The sequence below is a fragment of the Talpa occidentalis genome, unplaced genomic scaffold, assembly GCF_014898055.3.
Source record: "Talpa occidentalis isolate TD23 unplaced genomic scaffold, MPIMG_talOcc4v2.1 talOcc4.3, whole genome shotgun sequence".
Taxonomy (NCBI): domain Eukaryota; kingdom Metazoa; phylum Chordata; class Mammalia; order Eulipotyphla; family Talpidae; genus Talpa; species Talpa occidentalis.
The window spans coordinates 41,117,331-41,139,714 of NW_023603184.1; the positions used below are offsets into that span (position 1 = coordinate 41,117,331).

General features: G+C 38.5%; 1 protein-coding gene across 7 annotated transcripts in view; it reads left to right on the forward strand.

Moving 5' to 3' along the window:
- The first annotated feature begins 422 nt into the window (after window positions 1-422).
- The window catches only part of EMSY (EMSY transcriptional repressor, BRCA2 interacting), a 76,033-nt gene continuing 54,071 nt past the window's right edge, over window positions 423-22,384 (forward strand). For 2 of the 7 annotated variants that reach the window (XM_037522998.2, XM_037522999.2), the window contains exons 1-7: window positions 424-748; window positions 2,452-2,560; window positions 8,683-8,782; window positions 10,230-10,304; window positions 11,643-11,684; window positions 15,154-15,329; window positions 18,986-19,245. In XM_037522998.2, coding sequence (XP_037378895.1) covers window positions 2,491-2,560; window positions 8,683-8,782; window positions 10,230-10,304; window positions 11,643-11,684; window positions 15,154-15,329; window positions 18,986-19,245 — 723 coding nt within the window. In that variant the 5' untranslated portion in view covers window positions 424-748; window positions 2,452-2,490. Of the gene's footprint in view, window positions 749-2,451; window positions 2,561-8,682; window positions 8,783-10,229; window positions 10,305-11,642; window positions 11,685-15,153; window positions 15,330-16,916; window positions 17,070-18,985; window positions 19,246-22,384 lie in introns of all 7 variants that reach the window. The other 5 variants (XM_037522992.2, XM_037522994.2, XM_037522995.2 and 2 more) reach the window with 5 other exon arrangements.

Below are 22,384 nucleotides of genomic sequence, written 5' to 3' on the forward strand. Positions count from 1 at the left end.
TCTTCTTGCCTTTGACAACACAGCACGAGAAAGAGTTCATTCCCACTTCACACCAGGAGAAACCCAAAGTCGAAGGTTCGGGTCCCCCGTCTCTACTTGCAACTCCGCAAGCCCCAGACCATCAGGGCAACTGCAAAGTCTCTCCTCCAGCTGACTCTGGGGTGCCGCAGGCCGCTGATAACCGCTCCCCTGACCCTCAGGAAGGCGCTCCTGAGCCTCCACCGCGCTGCAAGAACCAAGCGGCTTTCTCACCGCCCGTCACCTCACCTACAGCAAAGGCAGCATCAAAGCCTCGGCTCCATCTTGGCCGCTACGTGTGACGCCACACGCACGGCGGGCGCTGTCCATTGGCCGAGCTCGCCGCGGAGAGAGGCGCGCGAAGCCCGAGAGGAGGGTGTGCAGAGCGAGGGAACTACCGTCCCGGCCTGCCTCGCGCGCGCTGCCTCCCGAGGGCGAGCGAGGAGGGCGCTCGGTGGGGACCACAACTCCCAGCAAACCTCGCGATGCCGCTCCTGGCTTTTCAAAACGCGGAGGAAAAGGACGGAGAGCACGGAGGCCTTCTGGTGTCCGCTCTCCGAAAGGCGGGAAAGGCAAACTACACCTCCCGACGGCCCGCGCGCGCTCGCGCCTGCGCCCTGAGGCCTGTCGCCATCTTGCCCCTTCTGAGGCACAGCAAACAAACCCAATTCCTGGTGTCCCCTAGTCTTGGCGGAGGAGCCTTTTAGATGAGCCCCGAAAGGCCGGGCAGGTGGGTGACTCTCAGACAGGGTGCCGGAGCGGGCTGGCAGGTTAGCCAGGTTGGAGGGGGCGCTGCGCTAAGCATTCGGAGCCCGGCTCGGGGCGCCCAGCCCCATCCTCCGTTGTCTCCTAGCGGGATCACGGGGCTCCCCGGGTGGGCTGCGGGGGGACCCTGGCAGACCTGGTGCTGGATCCCTGGGATCCAGCCCCGGGGACCTCCCGGTGAGTCGGGCCGCCTGCCTGGCTGTCCGCGCGCCTGCTCCCTCTCCGTTGTCCTCTCCGCCGGGCGCGGGGCGCTGCTGCCGGCCGGGGCCCCCGCCGCCGGCTCGGGGTCCCGCCGCGCCCGGGTCGCGGGCTTGACATTGGGCTCGGCGCCGGGCGGCCGGGGAGCGGGGCGGGCGCGCTGCTCCTGTTGTGGCGCTGCGAGCGAGTGCGTGTTTGGGGAGGGGGCGGGGCGGGTGAGCCTCCTGACACTTGAGGGGGGGCAGGATTGTGCGAGGTCCCGGTCCCCGGAGCGGGCTCCCCGCAGCTGTGCCCGGGCTCCCGGCGCGCTGCGGCCCCGCGGCGGGTCGGCTGGCGGGGACGCGTGGGGATGCAGTGACGTGGTGCTGGATTCGGGCGGTCGCCGGCCGCCTCCAAGATCCTGTGGAGAGGCGGGGACTGGCTGGTGGAGGGAGAGGATTCCTTTGGCTCTGCCCTTCTTCCTCCTCCCCACCCCTTTTCTTTATGTCATCCTGCCGGTTGGGGCGCGCAGTCCGGTTCTCCTTGCTCGGGGTTGGCTCCTAGCTGAGAGGACGATGGGAAGTAGGGGGAGGGGTCTCAACTCTGGCCGTAGAGTTGGAGTTCGAAGCTTCGGTGCCTGGAATGGGATGCAGCAGTTACAATGAGTCAGTGCCCGCCTCCTGGACTACACCGTGAGCTCGCTCCTTCACTCACGCACGCACTCCATGTTCATCCATCCATTCATTTTATTCTCTTCAGTCACACCTTTATGCATTTAACAAATATTTGCAGCAGATCTGCAGTGTGCTAAGCAGGTAATGTGCAAGTGCCCAGTGCTATTGTCTTTTAATCCCTTAGTCCAGAGAATTTCCAGTACGAAGTAAGTTCCTGACATCTATCCTTTAGATAAATGTTTGTTTAAAGACCACAGGTGTAAATTCATCTTCAGTTGTTAAGACTTGAGCAGAATTTTTTTTTTTTATTATGTCCCACTAACCCACATACTGTGCCAGGAGTGTTACATATTTTAATTTGCGTACCATCAGGGAGAAAGCGGATAGATATCAAATAACTTGCCAAAGGTTACACCGGTTATAGCAGCTATTTACCGAACAACATACCTGCCACAATGCTAATAACTTCACATTATCATGCTCATTAATCCTTATAACAAACTGGGTGATTATTACCTCTGTTTTACAGATGTGTAAAACTTATACTCAAATAGACCAATATACACAGACTCACACAGCCAGTAAGTTGAAAGCTGGAACTAGAACCTGGAGCATCTGATTCTAAAACCTGTGCTCTTTCTACTGTCATCGGCTAGAATAATAACTTCCCAAATGGTGGTTTAGTTCTTCATTTGTCAGAAGCTGAAAATGTGCTGGTGGAGTAAGATTGGAGTATCTAATTGTTTTTACTTACGTGGCTCTTCAAGTGAGTGGCCTTTTGAATGTACTTCGGTAATTTGGTTTTTTGTTTTGATAGGGAAGACAAGCTCTTTGGGGCTACCAAAAAGAAGCAGCAATGCCTGTTGTGTGGCCAACCCTTTTGGATCTCAGCAGGGATGAATGCAAAAGGATTCTTCGAAAATTGGGTATGAGTTTATTTGGATGTCTTAATGCCTCACTGTGATACTTTCCCTTTCTGTTAGAGGCATGGCTTTTTTCCATGGATGTTATATCTCATGTTGCATTATAGATTCTTTACAGGTATAGTCCCTTTAGCATCTTACTCATTGTTTTTTCCCCAGAGCCTAGCATCGTCCTTTTTGTGCACAGTAGATGCATGAATCACGATACTAATAGCAGCTAACTATTAGCTAACTTCATCTCATTTACTCCTCAAACTGAAAAAGTAGGTTTTTTTTTTTTTTTCTGGTGCCCGTTTGCAGATGACAAAACTGAAACTTACAACTTGAGAGGTAATGCCAATAATAAGTTAGGATTTCAACCTAGGGAATATGATTTCAGTCTCACTTTGTCATACTTTTAACCTTCATGAATGTGTATGTGAATTACTATTTCTTAACTCTAAGTTAAAGAAAATTATGCTTACTTTCCCAAATTTTATTTTTCTATCAGTAATAAAACACCCTGTATGCTTGTAATGAATTATTTAGTAGTTCTTTTCCTTTAGTAATTCTTTTCCTTTCTCAGCTAACATGTAGGGAGAGAATTAAGCCATAATGCCTGGGCATACATTGTATGTAATGAACTAACTTCTTGTGCATCTGGAATGGTATTAGTGTTCATATTCCTTGGGAAATTGAGAAAAATGCTACTTTAGACTGTAAATTCCAAGAAGAACCTTGTCTTATTTACCACTGTAGTCTCAGGCTAACACATAGTAAGTACTCGGTGAATGAAATTGAAAAAGAATACTAAATATTTTGGCAGTAGATAGGAATTACTAAGATACCTATGATTTTTAAGGGGAAAGTGTGGACCTTGAGTTCAGACAGACCTGGGGTCCCAGGTTACCAATGACCTACATAATCAAGGACATGCAATTTAATCTTACTAAATTGCTTGACATTTTTATAAAAGAAGGATAATATCTGCATAGTAAGTTTGATGTAAGGATAATTGTATATAAAAAGGGCCTATCACAATGCTTGACATTTGAGTGTATAGTGTGTTAAAGCAAGCAGTTGCTTTTAAACGTAATTTATCTTTTTTTCCAAAGGAAGTCTGTGTTGGGAATTCCTGTGTAATTCAGAATCTTAGCTGTGTTGGCCCTGCCTACTAATAACCTTTGCCCCTTTAATTTCCCCTCAGGCTGCTTTGAAAATTTCTTTATTTTAAACTACTTAGTATTGTATCTTTGCATGTCCTGAGAGTTTTTTTTTTAATTTTCAGTCATTCTTTTGTTATTTTTTAAAAATCCTTTAGCCTTTTACCCATGTTTTTAGTCCTAAATTACAAATGGTTTTCTATGTGTTATGTACAATTGCTATCACTTGCTAGCTGCCAGTGATAAAGTTTGACTCATATTTCACAGCTGAAGTGGTTATGGAGCAACACATCACAACTACTGTAGATTGGTTTGGACTTCTGGGCTTGGGGGCCTTGAATCAAGAGATTATGTTTAATATAAAAATGGTAGCCTTTAAATTTAAACTAAGCCCTAATTTTAGTCCCAGCTCTATGTGTAATGCTCATGGAGAGCTGCATCTATACAAAAGAAAACAGCCTTTCTACAGGGTAATGTCATCTTCAGTGACTCTTCAGTTTGGGAGGTGAGCCTTGATAGTGATTTTGCAGAAATACTTCCTCCCCACCCATTGAATCATTATCATAACAATGGAAGCTTTGAATTGCCTTCAAACACTAGCTGTAGGTGTAAAGTTTAAAGAAGGTACTGTATTTAAGAATTAGCTTAAAATATTTTAAGAATTAGCATTGTCCTTTTGAAGATATACATCATTTTAATGTAAGATGCTAAATACTTAGATTTTACTAAAACTGGGATAATTTTTTTAACTGAACATATCAGTGTAAGAGTGATGTAAAATATAAAAACTTTCCTATGTTTTTCCTGCCTTATTTTTCTTTTTTTTTAAAATTGTTTATTTATTTATTTATTTATTTTTGTGGGACCCTCGCCGGTGGCCGGGGAACGAACCGGCGCTGCAGGGGCTGCAGGCAGCCTTGCAGCCCAGCGCTCAACCGCTGCGCCACCAGGGGAGGTCCCCTGCCTTATTTTTCTATCATCATCAAACCCTAACGTGTAGCTTTATGGACTGGTATATTTGAATGACTGATTTGTTTAAATGGAACAGATTGAGAACTTTATAAAATGATTCGGCAAATCTTTTGTTTTTCTGGGGTATTTGCTTGTGTTTGTTTCATTATACTTTTGTGTCATTAGAATTAATACTATAATAGAATGACACCAGATGTAATACCAGAAATTCAAGTGTGATATTGCAACAGGGTGGTCCCCAGGAAAGGGGGAGGTTCCCTGCCCCACCCAAGGGAGGGTGGAGCTGAGCAGCAAGAGAAGAAGCTGCAGAAGAGACTGAGGAAGGAAGCAGGATGGGGCAAGGAGACCTGGAGGAGGCACATGGAGCCTAGAGACATGTGAAGAAACTGCGCTTGTCTTTTGGGTTGTGGACTGGGTGACACAGATGTGGGTGAGACCCGTGGGGAGGTGACAATGGCAGCTTTTATCTGGATGTTGATTTTGCTCTTTTCCTTCCGGGCTTGTCCGGTTGTTTGTGACCCTTTTCTGTGGGTCCCCACTGGAAGATGTTTTAGACTTGTGGCAGGCTTTGGGGCCTTGCTCTGGGCCGACCCCATATGGATGGAGTTTTACCCACGAGGGGATGGGTAACTTTGGGTGCTTCATTTAGAAACTAGACTCTTTGCCTTACCTGTATTGTTTCCTAGTTTTTATTAAAGTTCCTTCCCATTAAAGCGTCATATGTTTTGTGTTGATGCGGCGGATGGCAGAACCCATTTAGAATAGGCAGGTTTGTGGGGGTCTGGGGTGCCCCTCTCCCTGTCCTATAACAATATTGTCAGGATATCTGAGGATACCCATCAAAATGGAAATCAACTAACATGAAGGAAGTTGGGAAACTAGTAAAGGCTCTTAACCCTGAGTTAATTTCTGGAGAAGGGGAGGAAGTATTTTGGATTGTATAGCTGTGATAACAATGTTCTGAGTCCCAGTTTTGTGTGAAATAGCGACTTCTTTTGTGCATGACTCTTTAGTTAAGACTTGGGATGGGAATTGAATGTCAAAAATTTTTATCACATTTCTTTAGTTAATTTTGCCCTTTTTAAAACAATAGTGTCCTAATCTCCACAAATTCCACAGGCCAAAACTTATCTTCCTTTTCTTTTTCCTCAAACCACTTCTCACTGACCTCTCCATTTCTTTTTTATGGTATTGCCATGCTCTTAAACATCTTGTAAACTGCAAAACCTGATTCCTTCTGCCATTCCTTTTATGTTCAATTACTGAGTCCTATCAAATAAAAACTTTTTAGAATGGAATTAGAGATTTTTCTTAGGCTGTCCCCAAACCAATTTTCTGTTTTTATCTTTTGTTCCTTACAAGTTTCCCTTGTTGGATTTTAATCACCCAGAGGATAGAGACATTGTTTTGTTCATATAAATATTTTCCATGGCACCTTATAGAAGTAATATTCAATTAGTAATTTGCTTTGAATGAGTGACTGTCCAAGAAAAAACATATTTTTACTTCTCCAAGGGTAAAATTCTTAAAACAGTCACTGACCTTTACTGAAAGTTTGATGTCTATATGAAACATCTGCTCTTTCTCTATGTTCCTTTTGCACATTTGTATCCCCCAGCCCCCTCTCCCCCCTCCCAGCATTGTTCTCTTTCTGCTAAAGCTTATGCTTCTACACTAAATGATGTGTTTTTCTCTGTCTTTGCACTGTATTGTAAACTGTATCATAATTGTCTGATGATTTGCTTCACTGTAGCCGTATTCTAGAGTTAACTTCTTAAGGACAGGATTTAGTATACTGAATATATATATACATTCAATATTTGTTGGTTAAAATATTCCATAAATGGGACACCGACATTAAGAATACAGTAAATTCTTAGTTGATCATCCCTTGTTCTTTCTGAACTCTACTTTAGGTCCTGTTAAAAGCTGAAATGTTTCTCTTAGAACTAAATATTTACTTCACTATTGCAGAGCAGCAGAACTTTCTCCTTCCAGAGAGACACCATAAGACATCTGTATAGAATCCAGCACAGATTGAACATGCATAATGTTTGCACATGGGATAATTCAGTTGAACCAGATATTTCTATATAATTTAGTCAGCTCACTCTTCTATATAAACATGTTTTGTTGACAGTCAGAAATGTAAATAATATGACCTGCATGAGGCTACTAGTTTTTTATTGGTATAGTACCTAATATGGAGGGGTACATGCCTTCATTATTTGGCTAACACTGATTGTTGTCTGTCAGGCCTTGGCAAATAGCAAATACTATTAGCAATTTAAATTGAGTAAGGAGATAACTAGTCTGGACAATTACTTCCTTTAATTTTGCTTAGATATACTTGTTTCATAGTGTTAATGGTTAAAAAAAAACTATTATTTCTCATGGCTCCTTGGTTTCTTGGTCTTGCCTGAACCCTTTCATGAGCCTGTATTCAACTGCTAGCGTGGCTGGTAGACTGTTCTCTACCGAGAGAGCCGTTCATCCTGGCCTTACTCACAGCTTGGTGATCTCTAGGTTCCAGGAGGACAAGAGCATACATGTATCATGTATGCTGACGTTCCACTGACTAAAGCAAATAATGCCAAGCCAAAGTCAGGTAGGAGGGGACTATACAAAGATAGTACACAGGAGTACACTAGGAAGCTGTGTTTGTTGAGTGCCATTGAGGACTTTGTGGTTCTGTATTTTAACTAGACCTATGGTCTGACAGTTTCAGTAAGCAAATTTCATAATGGTTGTTGCTGTGGAAAGACAGTGACATGAGACTGTTTGGCATTAGGATTCAGGATTTTAAGTCCTAGTTGCTGTAAGAGCATTTCATGTTCTTTAATTGATCTTTGTCATTTTGATGGTGGTTTTTGTAAGACTCAGATCTTGGATCTGGAAGGTACCTTCAAAGTCTCTTGTAGATAAAGAAATTGAAGCTCAGGGATGAAAAAGAATTTGCCCAAGGTCACACAACTAGTAAGTGGCAATCCAGAAACAGATTTGGAACTAGAATCTGGCCATTTGACTCTTGTTCCAGTAGTGTTCCATTTGCCCAGTTCTCATAGGACTCAAATTTACCTAGGATAGAGGTGAAATATAGTTTGAATTCTTTTTTTTAATTTAATTTAATTTATTTATTTAGATTTATTTATTTATTTATACAAGCACTGGGTACAGTCAGAAGCGCGGGAGGGTGAGAGAATTCACCAGAGCCAGAGCGGGAAGCAGAGCAGGCAGAAGGACCGAAGTACACTGCTGAGGGGAGCAGCGGGCTGGCTGCGGGAGAGGTCTGCGCACCATGTGGGCCCCTCCTGCGGTGGCCGACAGCCGGGGATTGAACCGGTGCTGCAGAGCTGCAGGCAGCTTTGCAACCCAGCGCTCAACCGCTGCGCTGGCCGGGGAGCAGCCGGGGATTGAACCGGTGCTGCAGAGCTGCAGGCAGCTTTGCAACCCAGCGCTCAACCGCTGCGCCACCGGGGAGGCCCTAGTTTGAATTCTTAAGCAAGCCTAAGGGAATTTTTTTATTTCAAGGATTGGTTAGTGAAGGTATCTTTCAGTGATGCTAAAAATGTCTCTTAACAGCCTTATTCTATCATTTTATTTTATTCTATGATAGAGATTTAGCTTAAGCACTAAAGATTTCAATTTGAAGACTGGTATTCATTTTACTAAGTATTTATGACTGGGATGGGTGTAGTCTTATTTTGTTTGGTATGTTTAGTTGTTAGTGGTAGCAATTGAGTTAAATTTTCTTCAGTGATACTTTGTGAGATAAAATAAGGTATTTCTACCTAAGTATATGACTTCTGCAAAGCAATAAAAAGTAAAATTATAAAATCCATATTTTAATCTATGCTAGTAGATACAATATTTGAAAGGAACTAAAAAATATTTGCTTACTGATTTTTCTCCAAGTGATTTTTAGATTTGTTGCCCTGCACCTTCAATATATGTAGCTATTGTATTACTATATTAAAGATATATGTTGACAAAATAATTTTCTTCTTCTAGAATTGGAGGCGTATGCTGGAGTTATCAGTGCACTTCGGGCACAGGGAGATCTCACCAAGGAAAAGAAAGATCTTCTTGGAGAACTCTCGAAAGTTCTTAGGTAAATGATCATAAAGTTTGTGAGATACAACTCTAGAAATTAAATTTTGAGGAATTTCAGTATATTTCACTTTGAAGTTGAAGGACAGAGGTTTTCAAGTGCTTGGTGCTCAGTGATCCCATCCCAGCTGTGTGTTTTGTTATAGAAAATCATGTAACTTACCACTTATACTATAATCTTACAAGAAAGGATTTAAGGCAGGTTATTTTAGATTTAGGCCATCTGGGAAAGGGAGGTATTTTTGACATTGGGAAAGGAAAGGAGAGCTGAGAGCATTTTGATGTGAAGATACAGAGTGACATTTATTGGGAGAAAGAAGGAATACTAGGAAATTGTCTTAATTTGTAGAAATAGGTAGTGTTTGTATAGTCAGAGCCTTAATTATAATTTACCCTTTAACTTCCCACTAGAGTGGCACTTGAGTCCATTAAGAAATTTTAGTGACCTAGGTTCTTTGATACTTTGTCTTAATCCATTCTAATATATTGAGCTTTCTCAGAAAATTTTCTGTTTAAACTGGTTTTCTTTATATATTTAAAACCATTTTCCTATTTTTAAGTAAAGATAGGGAAGAGACTCTTCCTATATTTAATTAGCATTAATATAGGGTCATTGTTATTAAACCAAATCTTCAGTCTTATTGCCTTGATATTTAACAATTTCTCTTTTTTGTTTATTTTCTTATAAATTCTGCTTTCTAATCTTTTAAATATTTTATCGCACGGTATAGATATAGCTTAAGCATTAAAGATTATAATTTGAAGAGTGGTATTTATTTTATTAAGTATTCATGAATGGGAATGGGATGGGTGCAGTCTTTTTTCAGTTCAGTATTAACTTTACATGAATTGAATCAAGAACAGTATAAGTACATTTTTACCATAGCTGTAACATGATACAGTGTAGAAGACACACAGCTGAAGTGTTGAGTAACAAAGGAGTAATATCCTGGTGTCAAGTTTCATAGCTTATAGCCACAGGAAACAGATTATCTCCCCACTTTCATTTCTTACATTCACTAAACAATGTATCCTCTTAAGCTTTAGGAAGGACTTTAGAAGACTTTGTTCTGAGTGCCTAATTCCACTTCTCAGTAACCATGGTTGGAGGTCATTCAGTGGCTGATACACAGAGACCTCTTACAATCTTGAACATAGTCTGATGTTTCTGAGTTTTGGAAGTAATGGCTTTATATAAAGGTGAATTTGTCTTCCTGTGATTTCTAATTTACAACTAGGTCTCCCTGCATTTACACAGAGTCAGTGTGATTCCTTTTCTATGCCCTTAATTAAAGCCTTTGAGGATATATATTAGGTCCCTGTCTATATCTTTACAAGTCAATCTTATTTCTATTCCCCCCATCAGAATGTTCACTTTAACATTAATGAAAGTATAGAAAAGAGCTGCCTGCTTGGCAGAGTTCTATAATGGCTATTTTTTTTCATAGCATCTCAACAGAACGCCACCGTGCTGAAGTTCGGAGAGCAGTAAACGATGAACGGTTAACAACAATTGCACATAAGTAAGCCATTAGTCATACCACCCCTGATTTTTTTTATGACTTAGTGTAATAAAGTTTTGAAAACAGTCTTACTATTGTGTAGCAGATTCCTGAGTTTTAATTTTAATAGTAATATCTCTATACTCAGGAATCCTGACCATACAGATCTTAATTGTTTATTCAGTTGGTAATGTTTTTGCATTTGGTTAGGCAAGCTTTAAGGACTTAGGTCAAATCTTGTTACAATGTAATCTCTGTATAACTAAAGGCCATCACAGCTTAGCAGATGATTCACTTACTTGAAGCAAAGTTCAGTAAAAAAATAGTGTGCTCCTGGAATTTGCCAGCCCCTTAGAGGTTCTTTGTAATGTTATTTGACATGTGCATTGCTTTATAAATAGGCATTATTAATTTTTCGATAACTGACTCAAATATTTCTTGTATTTTGAGATTCAGGAAAAAGATTGTAAACTGTATATTTTGCTTTTAAGACATGGATAGGCAGCATTTTAATTCATTTTTAAAAAGCCAGTAGTAAATTATAGTGTATTCTTATCAAATTGTTTTCAAATCATTATAACTATTTCACAGATGAGGTGGAGGGTGGTGGAGGATTCAGGGCAGGGATCAAGCCTTAATAGAATGTGTATGGAGACAGTGCCTCCTAAAGAATAGACAGGCATTGAAATTACTCTTTAAATGTTAATGCAAAAATGGTAGGAATATTTCATAAAATAAGGTTTGTTATAGTATAATTCATTTGATATTTTTATATTTTAATGTGAAATAAAACTAAAGGAAAAATTCAGTGCATTTGTGTAATATAATAAATAGTATATTTAAACCAGTTGGCAGTATTCGAATTGACCCTAAAGATCTATTCGCTTCATGTTTGATTCACTGTTCCTCATTTTACTTAACTTATAAAATGGGGAGCTATCGTTTTAACTATGTAGTTTAAAAGTTTAGCTATTTGAATTGTGAGATTTTTCAGGGGCAGGTATGTATGCATTATAAACATTTTTGCAATTTTCCATCAGAGACAGTATTTAGTTGTCAGGCCAGCAATGGTTGAAATATTCAAATATTGTGTTCCTGCTTTAATTTGCTCCAAACATTTGAATTGAGATGCTCTAAAAATAACAGTCTTATTTACTGGCGAACTGGTAATAGTCAACGTAAATGCCAGATAATAAAGTAGTAAAAGATAACTGACATTCAGAGGCACTTTAGGGACAAAATTAGTACTTTAAAAGCATTGGAACAATATTGTGGGGCAATTAGTTTTAAGTTGATGCATCAGTCATACTTAAAGGATAACATTTATTTAGTTTCCTTTTCCTTTTTTCCCCTTTAAAGAATGAATTTATCCTTATATTTGGGTGAAAGACCAAGTTACAGGTATGCAAATAGGTTATTATTATTTCAGGCTTTTTCTTGTATTTATTTCAAAATTGAAGCTCTCAATTATTCAAGGGCACATACTCCATTTACAATTAAATTGTGCCTCTGCTTTTCCTTTTCTTCCCCTCCTCCCCCTCCTAATACTGCCCACCCTTTAGTCATGTTGCTGCTTTGAGTACCTCTTGTCAGAGGGTGGGAAGGGAGAGGAGGTGAAATTTTTAATTAGTCGTTTTGCTGCTTAGTAGTTGTCTTGGAAGAGGTCTGGTGTCAGAATTTACAAGTATTTGCCAAAGTATATTTCGGTGATATGTGGGGTCTTTAATCTGTTTGACCTCTCCCTTGCCCTCCTCCCTCTATTAGCATGGATAATTGAGAGTTGGCTTTTATCTACCTGTGTTTCCTCTTTTTATCTCTTTCTGATTTCTTTAATACACGAATTTAATTTTTTGAAAAAACTTTACTTCAATATATAATTTTAAACTTATTAGATCTATTCATGCTCCTGTTTTAATATTTTATATTGTGGTTTTAATTTGACCAGATGTAGTTACTTATTGAGGCTTGGGGCCAGAAAGTGGGGAACGGTGAGGAAGGCTTAGATTCCGCATTTTCTCCATCTCCACCGCCCTCTTTCCCTCAAACTTAGCCACAGAACCTAGTTCCAAAGTGTATAGAAGGGTTTCACACTTTGAGCCTGTAAAATAACTCCAGAGGGAAGGAGGAATGCATAGGAACTGAATGCATTTCCCCTTCTCCTCCTCCTTCCCTCCCCCACTCAAACCTGCCCCTTAGGCCTGAAGGAATGTGGTTGAAAGGTGAAGAGAAAGCCAAGAAGATTGAGCACAATGAGGTAGAAGAACAAAAGGAGTGTGGAGAGTCTGGGATCACAGAAAAGCCTTGCTTTTTGTGGCTTGAAGCATCACACATTTATTATTTGGCACCAGGCCATTTATTAAGTTTCATACTCCAGTTTTGAACCATGTCAGAATATTATAGTGTTAAAGCCTAGAATGTCAATAGACTTCCAAGTTTTTATTGGGCCACTCTTGTCAATATTGTCACTAGAGTTTGAAAGTAACTATCTGGAATGACTGTTTTCTTAATCCCTTCCCCATCAGCCATACATTCATAGGATACTGTGTATTTCTTTGTGAGGCGAGAATTTTTTGCTGCTGCCTGAACACCAAAGGATGTGAGGGCTACAGTAGTTTTGTTATTGTCATGTTAGATTTCTCAGAAAAGAAATTGGATGGAGCAAGGTTTCTACCCTCCCTTGCCAAACTTCATATAAACAGAGAGGTGTTCTTACACTGAAATTTAGGTGTTCCAGGAAAGCCCTGGAGTAAGATCTTTACAAAATTTTGTAAAATTCACTTTAGATGATTTGGGTGACTAATGCATATCTATACTCTTAATACTGAGCAAATAGTAATTTTTGATCAAGTTCTAACATACAATCTTTCACTAGAAGAATCTGAGCGTGTTTCAATGAGTAGAAATTTGGAAGACTTAAAGATCTTCTGAAAAGTTGCAGCTATGTCTTTTTTCTGTTTTGTCAATAGCATATGTTCATGTGTTTTAAGTATTACTCTTCCATAATTTCTGCCATTACTTAAACAATTAACCAGATAAGTGTAGGACTTTGTTTAGTAAACTCTCACCAAACATGTTTATTAGTGATATTCTAATAAATAATAGCAAAATAGGAGTAAGCCAAGAAAATACTAACCAGCTTTTACAGTTTTCCCTGACAATTAGCCCTTTTCTATCTCTCTCATTTATACCATTCTCTGTTTTAGAACAAGCATCAATGTGGAAATTATGTAGTAATAAATTTGTGACGGTTATTGGGGTCTCAGAAACTCATCTTTCCCTTGTTTTATGCAGGGATTTATTAAAGCTTGAAGAAAGATGCAGTATTTCCCCCAGTAACTCAGTTAAATTAATTAACCCCTACAAATTCTTTTCTGAACTGACTGTAAATCCTCCAGTTATAATCTATTCATTCCATCTAGTAAAAGTGGGTAGCTATTAGATAGTAGTGTCCAGTTAGTACAAATCTAAAACTAAAGCTCAACATGGAATATTTTTATACTTTCCACTTATGATGTGGTGAGTAATTTCAGTATGTTGTTAAAGGAAGCATAAATTGTAGTAAGTGTGTGACCACAGGCAAGCCTTAGTTAACCTTTTAGTGACTCCAGTGACTTTCCCTAACTATGAAATGGCAATAATGATATTACCAATTTCATAGGATTATTGAGAGAATTATAAGAGTTAATACATGAACAATGTTTAAAACAATGCCTGGCATATAGTAAGTGCTTAACTGGTGTTAATTGTCGTTCTCATCACCATCATCATCATTATTCCACTATTCACTGACAAGGGCTTTTATGTACTTTACCTAAATCTGAAAAATCAGTGGACATACAGAGTCTTAAATTCTAGGTTAGGTTGTAAATGTTTGATTTTAAAAAGGGTGCAGAAATATATCCATTTAGGGAAGAGATTGATGAGTTCTGGGTGAATTTTAAACCTCAACATTAATCATTAGGAGAAGTGACACAATTACTTTTTCTGGAGCCAACTCAAGAGAAGTGATACAGCTGTCTTTTCATATTTCAACTTCTGTTTGGATTCCTGCAATAAAATTTGCTTAAGGAGTTTAGAGTATAGAGAGTGAGAATAGTGTCTGTTTAGGAGTAGAGTTTATTAGCAGAAATGCATTCTATTAGAGTGAAGGGTAGTATAAATAAAGTAGTGGCAGGTTTCTTCCAGTGTCCTCAGATGCAGTCTATTTATTTTATATTAATAGGAAGGATAACAATTTATAAGACATTGTCAGTGAAAAATGAAGTTATTGTGAACACACACACACACACACACACACACACACACATATATCACACACACACAGCCTTTTTATCTCTCAGTACCTAGTTTCTCTCGTTTACTGCCTCATTTTCCCTTATTTGAAAGCCTTAGAACCTCTGGCCATGCAGGCAATTAGAAATTTTGGAAAGGATCAGTGATTTATCTCATCCTTAATTATTACAGAAAACCTGATTGTAAAGGTTATGAATACCTTTTGCATTTTTGATCTGATCGCAAAATTAACTTCTAAATGTTAGTAGAAAGATCAGTTTTCGTTAGCCATAACACTGGATTTAAACTAATAAGATGGATGTTGATTTTTATTTAGAAGGCATGAAAACATTTTTCAGAGTTTCAATTACATTTATTAAGATTCAGATTATAGAATAAAATGTGTAAGAACCTAAGTGTATGTGAAATTCCTTGAATTCTAATTATTCATAATTTTGATCTTGCTTGCTTATAATAAATAAAGCCTCTCCTATTCACTCAGGGTGCTTTTAATGGTTTAAAAGTTGTATTTGAGAAAATGTATGGATTCATTTTCATGATTGAGAGCCTTTGTAGCAGCATTTTCTTTTTTGTTTAGTATGTCTGGACCTAATAGTTCTTCAGAATGGTCCATTGAAGGTCGTCGATTGGTACCACTGATGCCCCGGCTGGTTCCCCAGACCGCCTTCACTGTAACAGCTAATGCTGTTGCCAATGCAGCTATCCAGCACAATGCATCCCTTCCAGTGCCCGCGGAAACAGGAAGCAAGGAAGGTGAGTAGAAAAATATTTCTGTATGAAGAGATGACTTTTCTCATATTCTTCAAGAAAAGTCTTATTTTTCATGTTTTTATTCAAATGTGTGAAGGCTGCAAATTATAGTGAGCAGCTCTTATTCTGAAACTGGAGATTACCAAGTCTCAGCCAAATTTAAATCTCTGTTTTGTTCAAAGTATGAATTATATTAATCAAAAAATTGCAAAAGCCCTTCTTGGAATGAATTTTTGACATCAGTGTATCTGATAGGAGTGCATAGAAGGCCTTAATAGGTGACATGGAAAATAAATAAGGTGACTGAAGTCATATAACAACTGGAAAAAGATGCTGAACTGGTACTTCAGAAAATAAAGCTCTTTTATTGTCTTCTGGTATCAGTGTTACATGCTGCCTCTGTGTTTTAATTAATGAGCTAAATCCATCAGGGATTAACTAGCAGATGGAGAGGCTTTCTTACTGTTACATAATTAGTAAAATTGACACAAGCTTTAAAAATCCTTAAATTCTCCTGAGGTTACCAACAGTAATATTAAATTAGAGCGCACGGATTTGGATTGACTTTAGTAGTAGTTTAGTTGGTGTTGGATGAAAATGACTGAAAATACAGCTGTCAGATTACTTTTCTTTATTTGTCCTAATATTCTTGCCTATTAGTGGGCGGTGGAGCAGAGTGAGACACACTTGTCATACATGTCAAACTCTTTTAATACGATCGAAGCTTATGTTTAGAGAAGGCCAATTATTAGTGTACAAACTTGGCCATTTTTGTTTGTTGTAGGAGATGTATCTTTCTTCGCTTCCACTTTTATCTTTTCAACCCACCAACTCTGGAGAGAGTGGAAAGAATAAAGAATTTTCAATAGTCAAATCTATTTGAACCTTAGTTTGCTACTTCCTAGCTATGTGACCTTCAGCTAGTCTTTCAGCTTCTGTTAGACTTGAGTTCCTCATCTTTGAAATGAGGATGTGATGTTCTGAGAATTAGTGATACATGGAAAAGATTTAGCATAGACATGGTACTCAGTAAATGGTGCTTATGACCTATTATTGCTATTGCTTTTATTCAAGAAATTGGACTATAATGTTGTCGGTCTTTAATTGAGTTATTGTTACATTGTTTGGATGGCAAATGACTTAATAAGTTGATTTATACAGTAATTAAGGAACCTTGCCCCTAGTGGCCAACTTGGAAATTGCTATGGTTAGGGGAAAATGATCCATCACTTCATCACTGGTGCTGCTCTTAGTAGTAAAATAGAATCCAACTATGACTTTTATTTTCCTCACTATAGTTTTAATTGATTTCTTTGTAACTGTGCTCTTATCCATTGGCAATGTCACCTGTAGACAGCTGCTAACTACTTGGGGAGAACCCAGTTGATGATTTTCAGGGAAGTATTAGGTGTTAGGTCCACAGGTGTTAGGTATTAATAACCTTTAAACCTGTGACCCTAACACCTAGGACTGGTCTCTAACTTGATCACATGAAAATGTTAAATTTGGCCTGCAATAAAAAATAATTTTTCTGTATGCGTGGACAGTTTTGGTGAAAGTTAACAGCACACTTTTTTATCGTTCCTTCAGTAGTGGTTTGCTATTCCTACACAAGTACCACGTCAACCCCAACCTCTACCCCTGTTCCAAGTGGCAGCATAGCAACGGTTAAGTCTCCAAGACCTGCCAGTCCTGCCTCCAATGTAGTTGTCTTGCCAAGTGGAAGTACTGTTTATGTCAAAAGTAAGTGATATTCTCAGTGTTATCAGGTCCATCATGGCTAAATGCTGCAGCATTGGCTCTGATTAGATCTACCTTTCTGGATTAAATCACTGGTCCACTGGCTATTGGCAGTGGTTAGTTTTGAATTGAAGGTTCTAAAGAATTCGTTTCTTTCCATGTACGAGGTATATATTACCTTTTCATCAGTTCTGGGGGTTGAGAAATTACTTCTTTTTTGTTCTTTGTGAGGAATCTGCCTTGAGCAGTGTTATCCTTCCTTCCAAGTATTCACTTGTTTTGTCATGGAATAGAAATGTGAACAGAAATGGAAGGAATTATGCTTACATTGACTTATACAGTAATTATAATCTTGAGGTGTTTTCTTAAGTTCTAGATCATCCAACTGTTAGGTTCAATGAGGCATTCTAGAGTCCATCTTTATTTTTTAGTTGACTGTAATTTTTTGAAGTTATATATGCAGTTTTTAATCCCTTAATTCTATCCTGTTGAAAGTTTGATGTCTAGTTCATTTTTTTTGTTTTTAATGTCTGTTATGTCATTATTGTTTTACTTTTGATGTCAACTGGACATCATTAATGTTTGATTTTCATTTTTCTCGATGTACTTATAAACTTGATTTCTTTGAACTATAGCAGTGGACTTTGTTGTTTCAGACAGGAATGATTCAGGCCATCATCAAGCTCGTTTTAAATTAGAAACTAAAAACTCAAGGTGTAAGGAGTTAATTTTATTATCAATTCCATGAGTCATGCTGTATACTTTCTAAATAGCTGCTCTGTAGGCATTTCCTATGTATGCTGCTAGGTTTTATGTTTTTCACTTTGTTTTTTAAAAGTCTACAAAAACATTTGAGACTTTGGTGCACAAGGAAAAAAGAATCTGGGATTGTTAATCTTATATCTGATTTCTTTGGATTTAGCAGCGTAGTCTTCTAAATTATTTGTGGAGATCCATTTTTGGATCTTTTTTTAAAAACATTGATAATTTTTTTAAGACATAGAAAGTGACCCCTAAATTTGAAGAAGCTGTTTCATATAATAGGTAGTTTGAAGTAACAGGTAGTTTATTACTTTGTTCCTAGAAGGTGCACAGGCAACATTACTTTGATCATTTATTCACCTAACTTCATAAATTAAGGTACTGTGCTAGTGAAGCAAACCAATATGACATAGTCACTGCCCTCTGGGAGCCCCTTAATGGGAGATGTGCAGACTGACAAGCACATTGTCAAGGGGTAAGTGATAATGAAGAGAATGTACAGAGTGTTTTATAAGCTCAGAGGAGACATAGATTAGCTTTGCTTAGAGGACTAAGGGAAAGCTTCATTGAAGAGATGTCTTGCGGGGTAATGATTTTGGATGATGAAGAGATCATTGATGAGAAGTGGTGTTCCTCAAAGAACAATAGTATATGGAGAGTCCAGATGGATAGGCTCCAGTAAGGTGGCTTTGGGAAATGGAGAACATTTCAGTCTGTCAGGAGTATAGGGGTTTTGGTGGAACAGGGTATTGTGGTTTTGGAGAGATAAGGAACCTTGAGTGATAGAGTAATGATTTGTGCCTCATCTTGGAGTGAGATAAAAACTACTAAAGGGTTTGAGGTAGAGTATAGGCATGATTACATGTGAAATGTTTTAACTGGTAGTAGGTTGGAGGATAAAATAAAAGTGGAGGAATTGGAAGTATACCTTTTTAGAAGTTGTTAACAGAAATAACAGGCAGGAGGCCTGATATAGATATAGGGTCAAAGATAGGGGAGAAGACATTTCAAAAACTATTTCTTTGAAATAGTAGAAGGTAGATAGGACTTATTGTCTGATGGGTACCATGCAAAATGAGATGACACAAATTTTAAAATAAAGTATACAATGCACCGTTAGATTTGTGTAAACATTATGATATTGTCATTGCTTTCAGGTGTTAGTTGTTCAGATGAAGATGAAAAACCCAGAAAACGAAGGCGAACAAACTCTTCTAGCTCCTCCCCTGTTGTCCTGAAGGAAGTTCCAAAGGCTGTTGTTCCAGTCTCAAAGACCATCACTGTGCCTGTGAGTGGCAGTCCCAAGATGAGCAACATCATGCAGAGCATTGCCAACTCCTTACCACCTCATATGTCTCCTGTGAAAATAACATTTACCAAACCATCAACACAAACAACAAACACAACAACACAGAAGGTATGTGGTATAGAGGGACTCCTGCCTGCCAATTGCTGTTTCCATTTCTTTCAGTCAACATAATTCAGGTTTAACAAACACTCACTGAGTGCTTACTATGTGCTTGGCATTATGCTGGGAATGTTCACATCTCTTTAATTCTGCACATGAAGCTTTGAAATAGGTATTCTTTCACTTTTGTAGGTGGGGCTTAGAGGTGTCAAATGATTTTACCCAAAAGGACAAAACTGCCAGATCTACTTTTCAGACTTCCATTCTATTTTATAGTTGTGGTGTTGTTTGGAAGAAAATTAAAATATAAATATTTTTATCCTGTATTTGAATAACTTTAGGAACTCCATTTTTACTTGGCCAGGTAACAAAGTTGTCATTTAGGTGTTTCGTAGAAGAAAGGAAGTGTATGATGGAATAATTATTGTTACCATCTTTTGTTCTTCTTTGTATGCTATCATTAATTCATTCCTAAACTCTTTTCTCAGCATGTTCAAATCATTATTATTCTGTCAATTTTATGTTATTAGAATCCTGTAATTTCCCACACTAATCTGGATGCCGATGGCTCTCTATAAACTTGCTATATACCTGGGATGTCCCTTAGTTGTCATTCTGATCTTCCTCTTCCTTAGTTTATTTACTCTTTTGCTGCAGCAGTTTCTAGTAGTTTCTTGGTGAAAGGGTGGATGCAAAGTAAATATTTTGAGACCTTGCATGGTAGAGACTGAAAAGTTTTTTATTCTACTGTCTCACTTTTTTAATGGTTTAGTTAGATAAATTATTAGAGGTTGGAAGTTATTTTCTTTTAGAAGATATTGCTTCATTGGCTTCTGACTTCCAGTAGTTCTTTTGAGAAGCCCAGTGTCATTCTAACTTCTGATCCTGTTCTTCATTTTGAAAACTCTTAGTAGCTTTCAGAGTTCTGGAATTTCAAGTTAATTTTCTTTGGTGTGATTCTTGATTTGTACACTCAGGGGCCTTTCATTCTAGATACTCAAGTTCTTCAAATTTGGAAAATTTCCTGGATTATTTGATTTTTTTCTGTTCTCTCATTTTGAACCAAGCCATATTCAGGTTGTTGAACTTCCTGGATTGATCCTTTAATTTTCATGTATTTTCTGCTATTTTCCATCTGTTCCCAATTTCTTTCTAGCAGATAATCGTGGTTAAAGCCCTACATTTTTGCATTACAATTCAAATCCTACCTTTTGTCAATTACCAGTTATGTGACTGTGGGAAAACTAAATGTTAGACCTAAGTTTTCTCATTTGTAAATAGGGGAAATAGTATATCTGTTTTGTCAGAGGTTTGGGGCTTAGAGAAACAAGATATAAATATAAAACTGTTAGACTAGAGCCTAGCACATAGTACATGTTATCAGAGTATTATTTCTTTATCCTTTAACTTTATTCTTTTAATTTCTACTAGCTCTTTTGTTCTCTGAAAGTTCCTTTTCTTAAAAAATAGCATCCTGCTCTTTCATAAATTCATGATATTCTCATGATAATCGGTTTTTAATGATTTCTTTCATGTTTTCTCCTTTACTTGTGATTTCCTTTAATCTATTTGTTTTGATCTCTGCCTTTCAATTTCAGAGTTTCCTTAAATGCTGGCTGTCTGCTTATATACAAAAGTGGGCACTAAATGGCACTAAAAAGCTGACAGAAAAAGATCTTTCCGTTTAGTGAAACATGTTGGTTGGCACTAGCTGGATGTTCTGTTGAGAAAACAGCCACTACTCCTACAATTCTACCTGTTGTCATTCTCATGTAACTTTTTCGTGGGCTGGTCAGATTCCTCAAAGAATTGTATAGTCTCCTGTCTAGAGTAGTAAGTCTGTCTACTAGTATTTTTGGAGTAAATGGAGACAGAGGGCTGAATATACCATTAAGTGTATACGCTTTTCTTAACTTTTGTTTTCAGCATAGCACCCACACCCCTCATCCTGGTGTCACATCAGATTCCCTTGAATTCATTCTTTTCCTCAGAAAACAAATTCCTGGTTTGTTTACATGGGAGAAAATAGCGGAGGATCTAAATATTTCTTAGATTTTTAACTAATTTTCCTCTCTATTTCTACTTTTATACTACTTCAGAAATATATTACCTTTCAATTCCTAAGTCTTTCTGGGGTTCTCTGATGCAAGTTGTCTTGCTTGTCCTTCTGTATTGGCATCTTAGGTTTCCAACTTCTTGAGTATGCTTGGTCAGTTACTACTAACTAGTCTGTCTGTTTTCTGATTTCCAAAATTTATGGCTTTCATCTTTCCATTTTGATCTTATGGGCTTATGTATTGCTTCCTTTAAAAAAAGAATTCCTTATACTGTTTAAGAGGGATTTGGGGGATGTTCCATGTATGGTCTTTTCTACCTTTGAATCCTCAGGTTTATTATAACTTTAAAAACCTCCTAGGGCCTCCCTGGTGGTGTAGGGGGTTGAGACGCAGCACTGTGGGGCTGTCTGCAGCCACTGCAGCGTGAGTTTGATCCCCGGCCAGGGAGCTGCCCATATGGTGCTGCGGACCTCTCCCGGCTCGCCCGCTGCTCCCCTCAGCAGTGTGTTTCAGTTGGTCTGCTTGTTCTGTTCTCCACTCTGTCTCTGGTGAGTTCTCTCACCACCCCCCCCCAACACTTCTGGCTTGTGCCCCAATTCTTATGTGCGTGAATAGATAAATCTTAAAAAAAAAAAAAAAAAACCAAAAAAAAAAAAAAAACCCTTCTAGATTTTCCTGGAAAGATATTATTATATAATATATAAAAAAATAACATTTTAATCAACAAACCAGTAATGGTAATGGGCTGATCTGTGGTATATATTTCTATTTTCAGTGTTATGGTGAGGGAGTATGGTTAGTGTTAAAATTGAGCAAGAATTTTTGTGGTCAGAGAGGCCTGGATTGGAACCCCAACTCTTCTAGTATGACCTAAGATACAGTCTTTCTAAATATGTTCACTGATTGTGATATGAGAATAATGTCAGTCTTATATATGGTTATTGGGAGGATTAAGTAAGGTTGGGTATTTTAGAGTGCGGCATAAGATAGGTACTCAAAAAATGTTAGCTCCTTTCCTTTCCAGGTATTTTATGGAAAGCAGTGTTTTATTTATTTACATTGTGAATTCATTGTTAACTGAAGCTTATCCC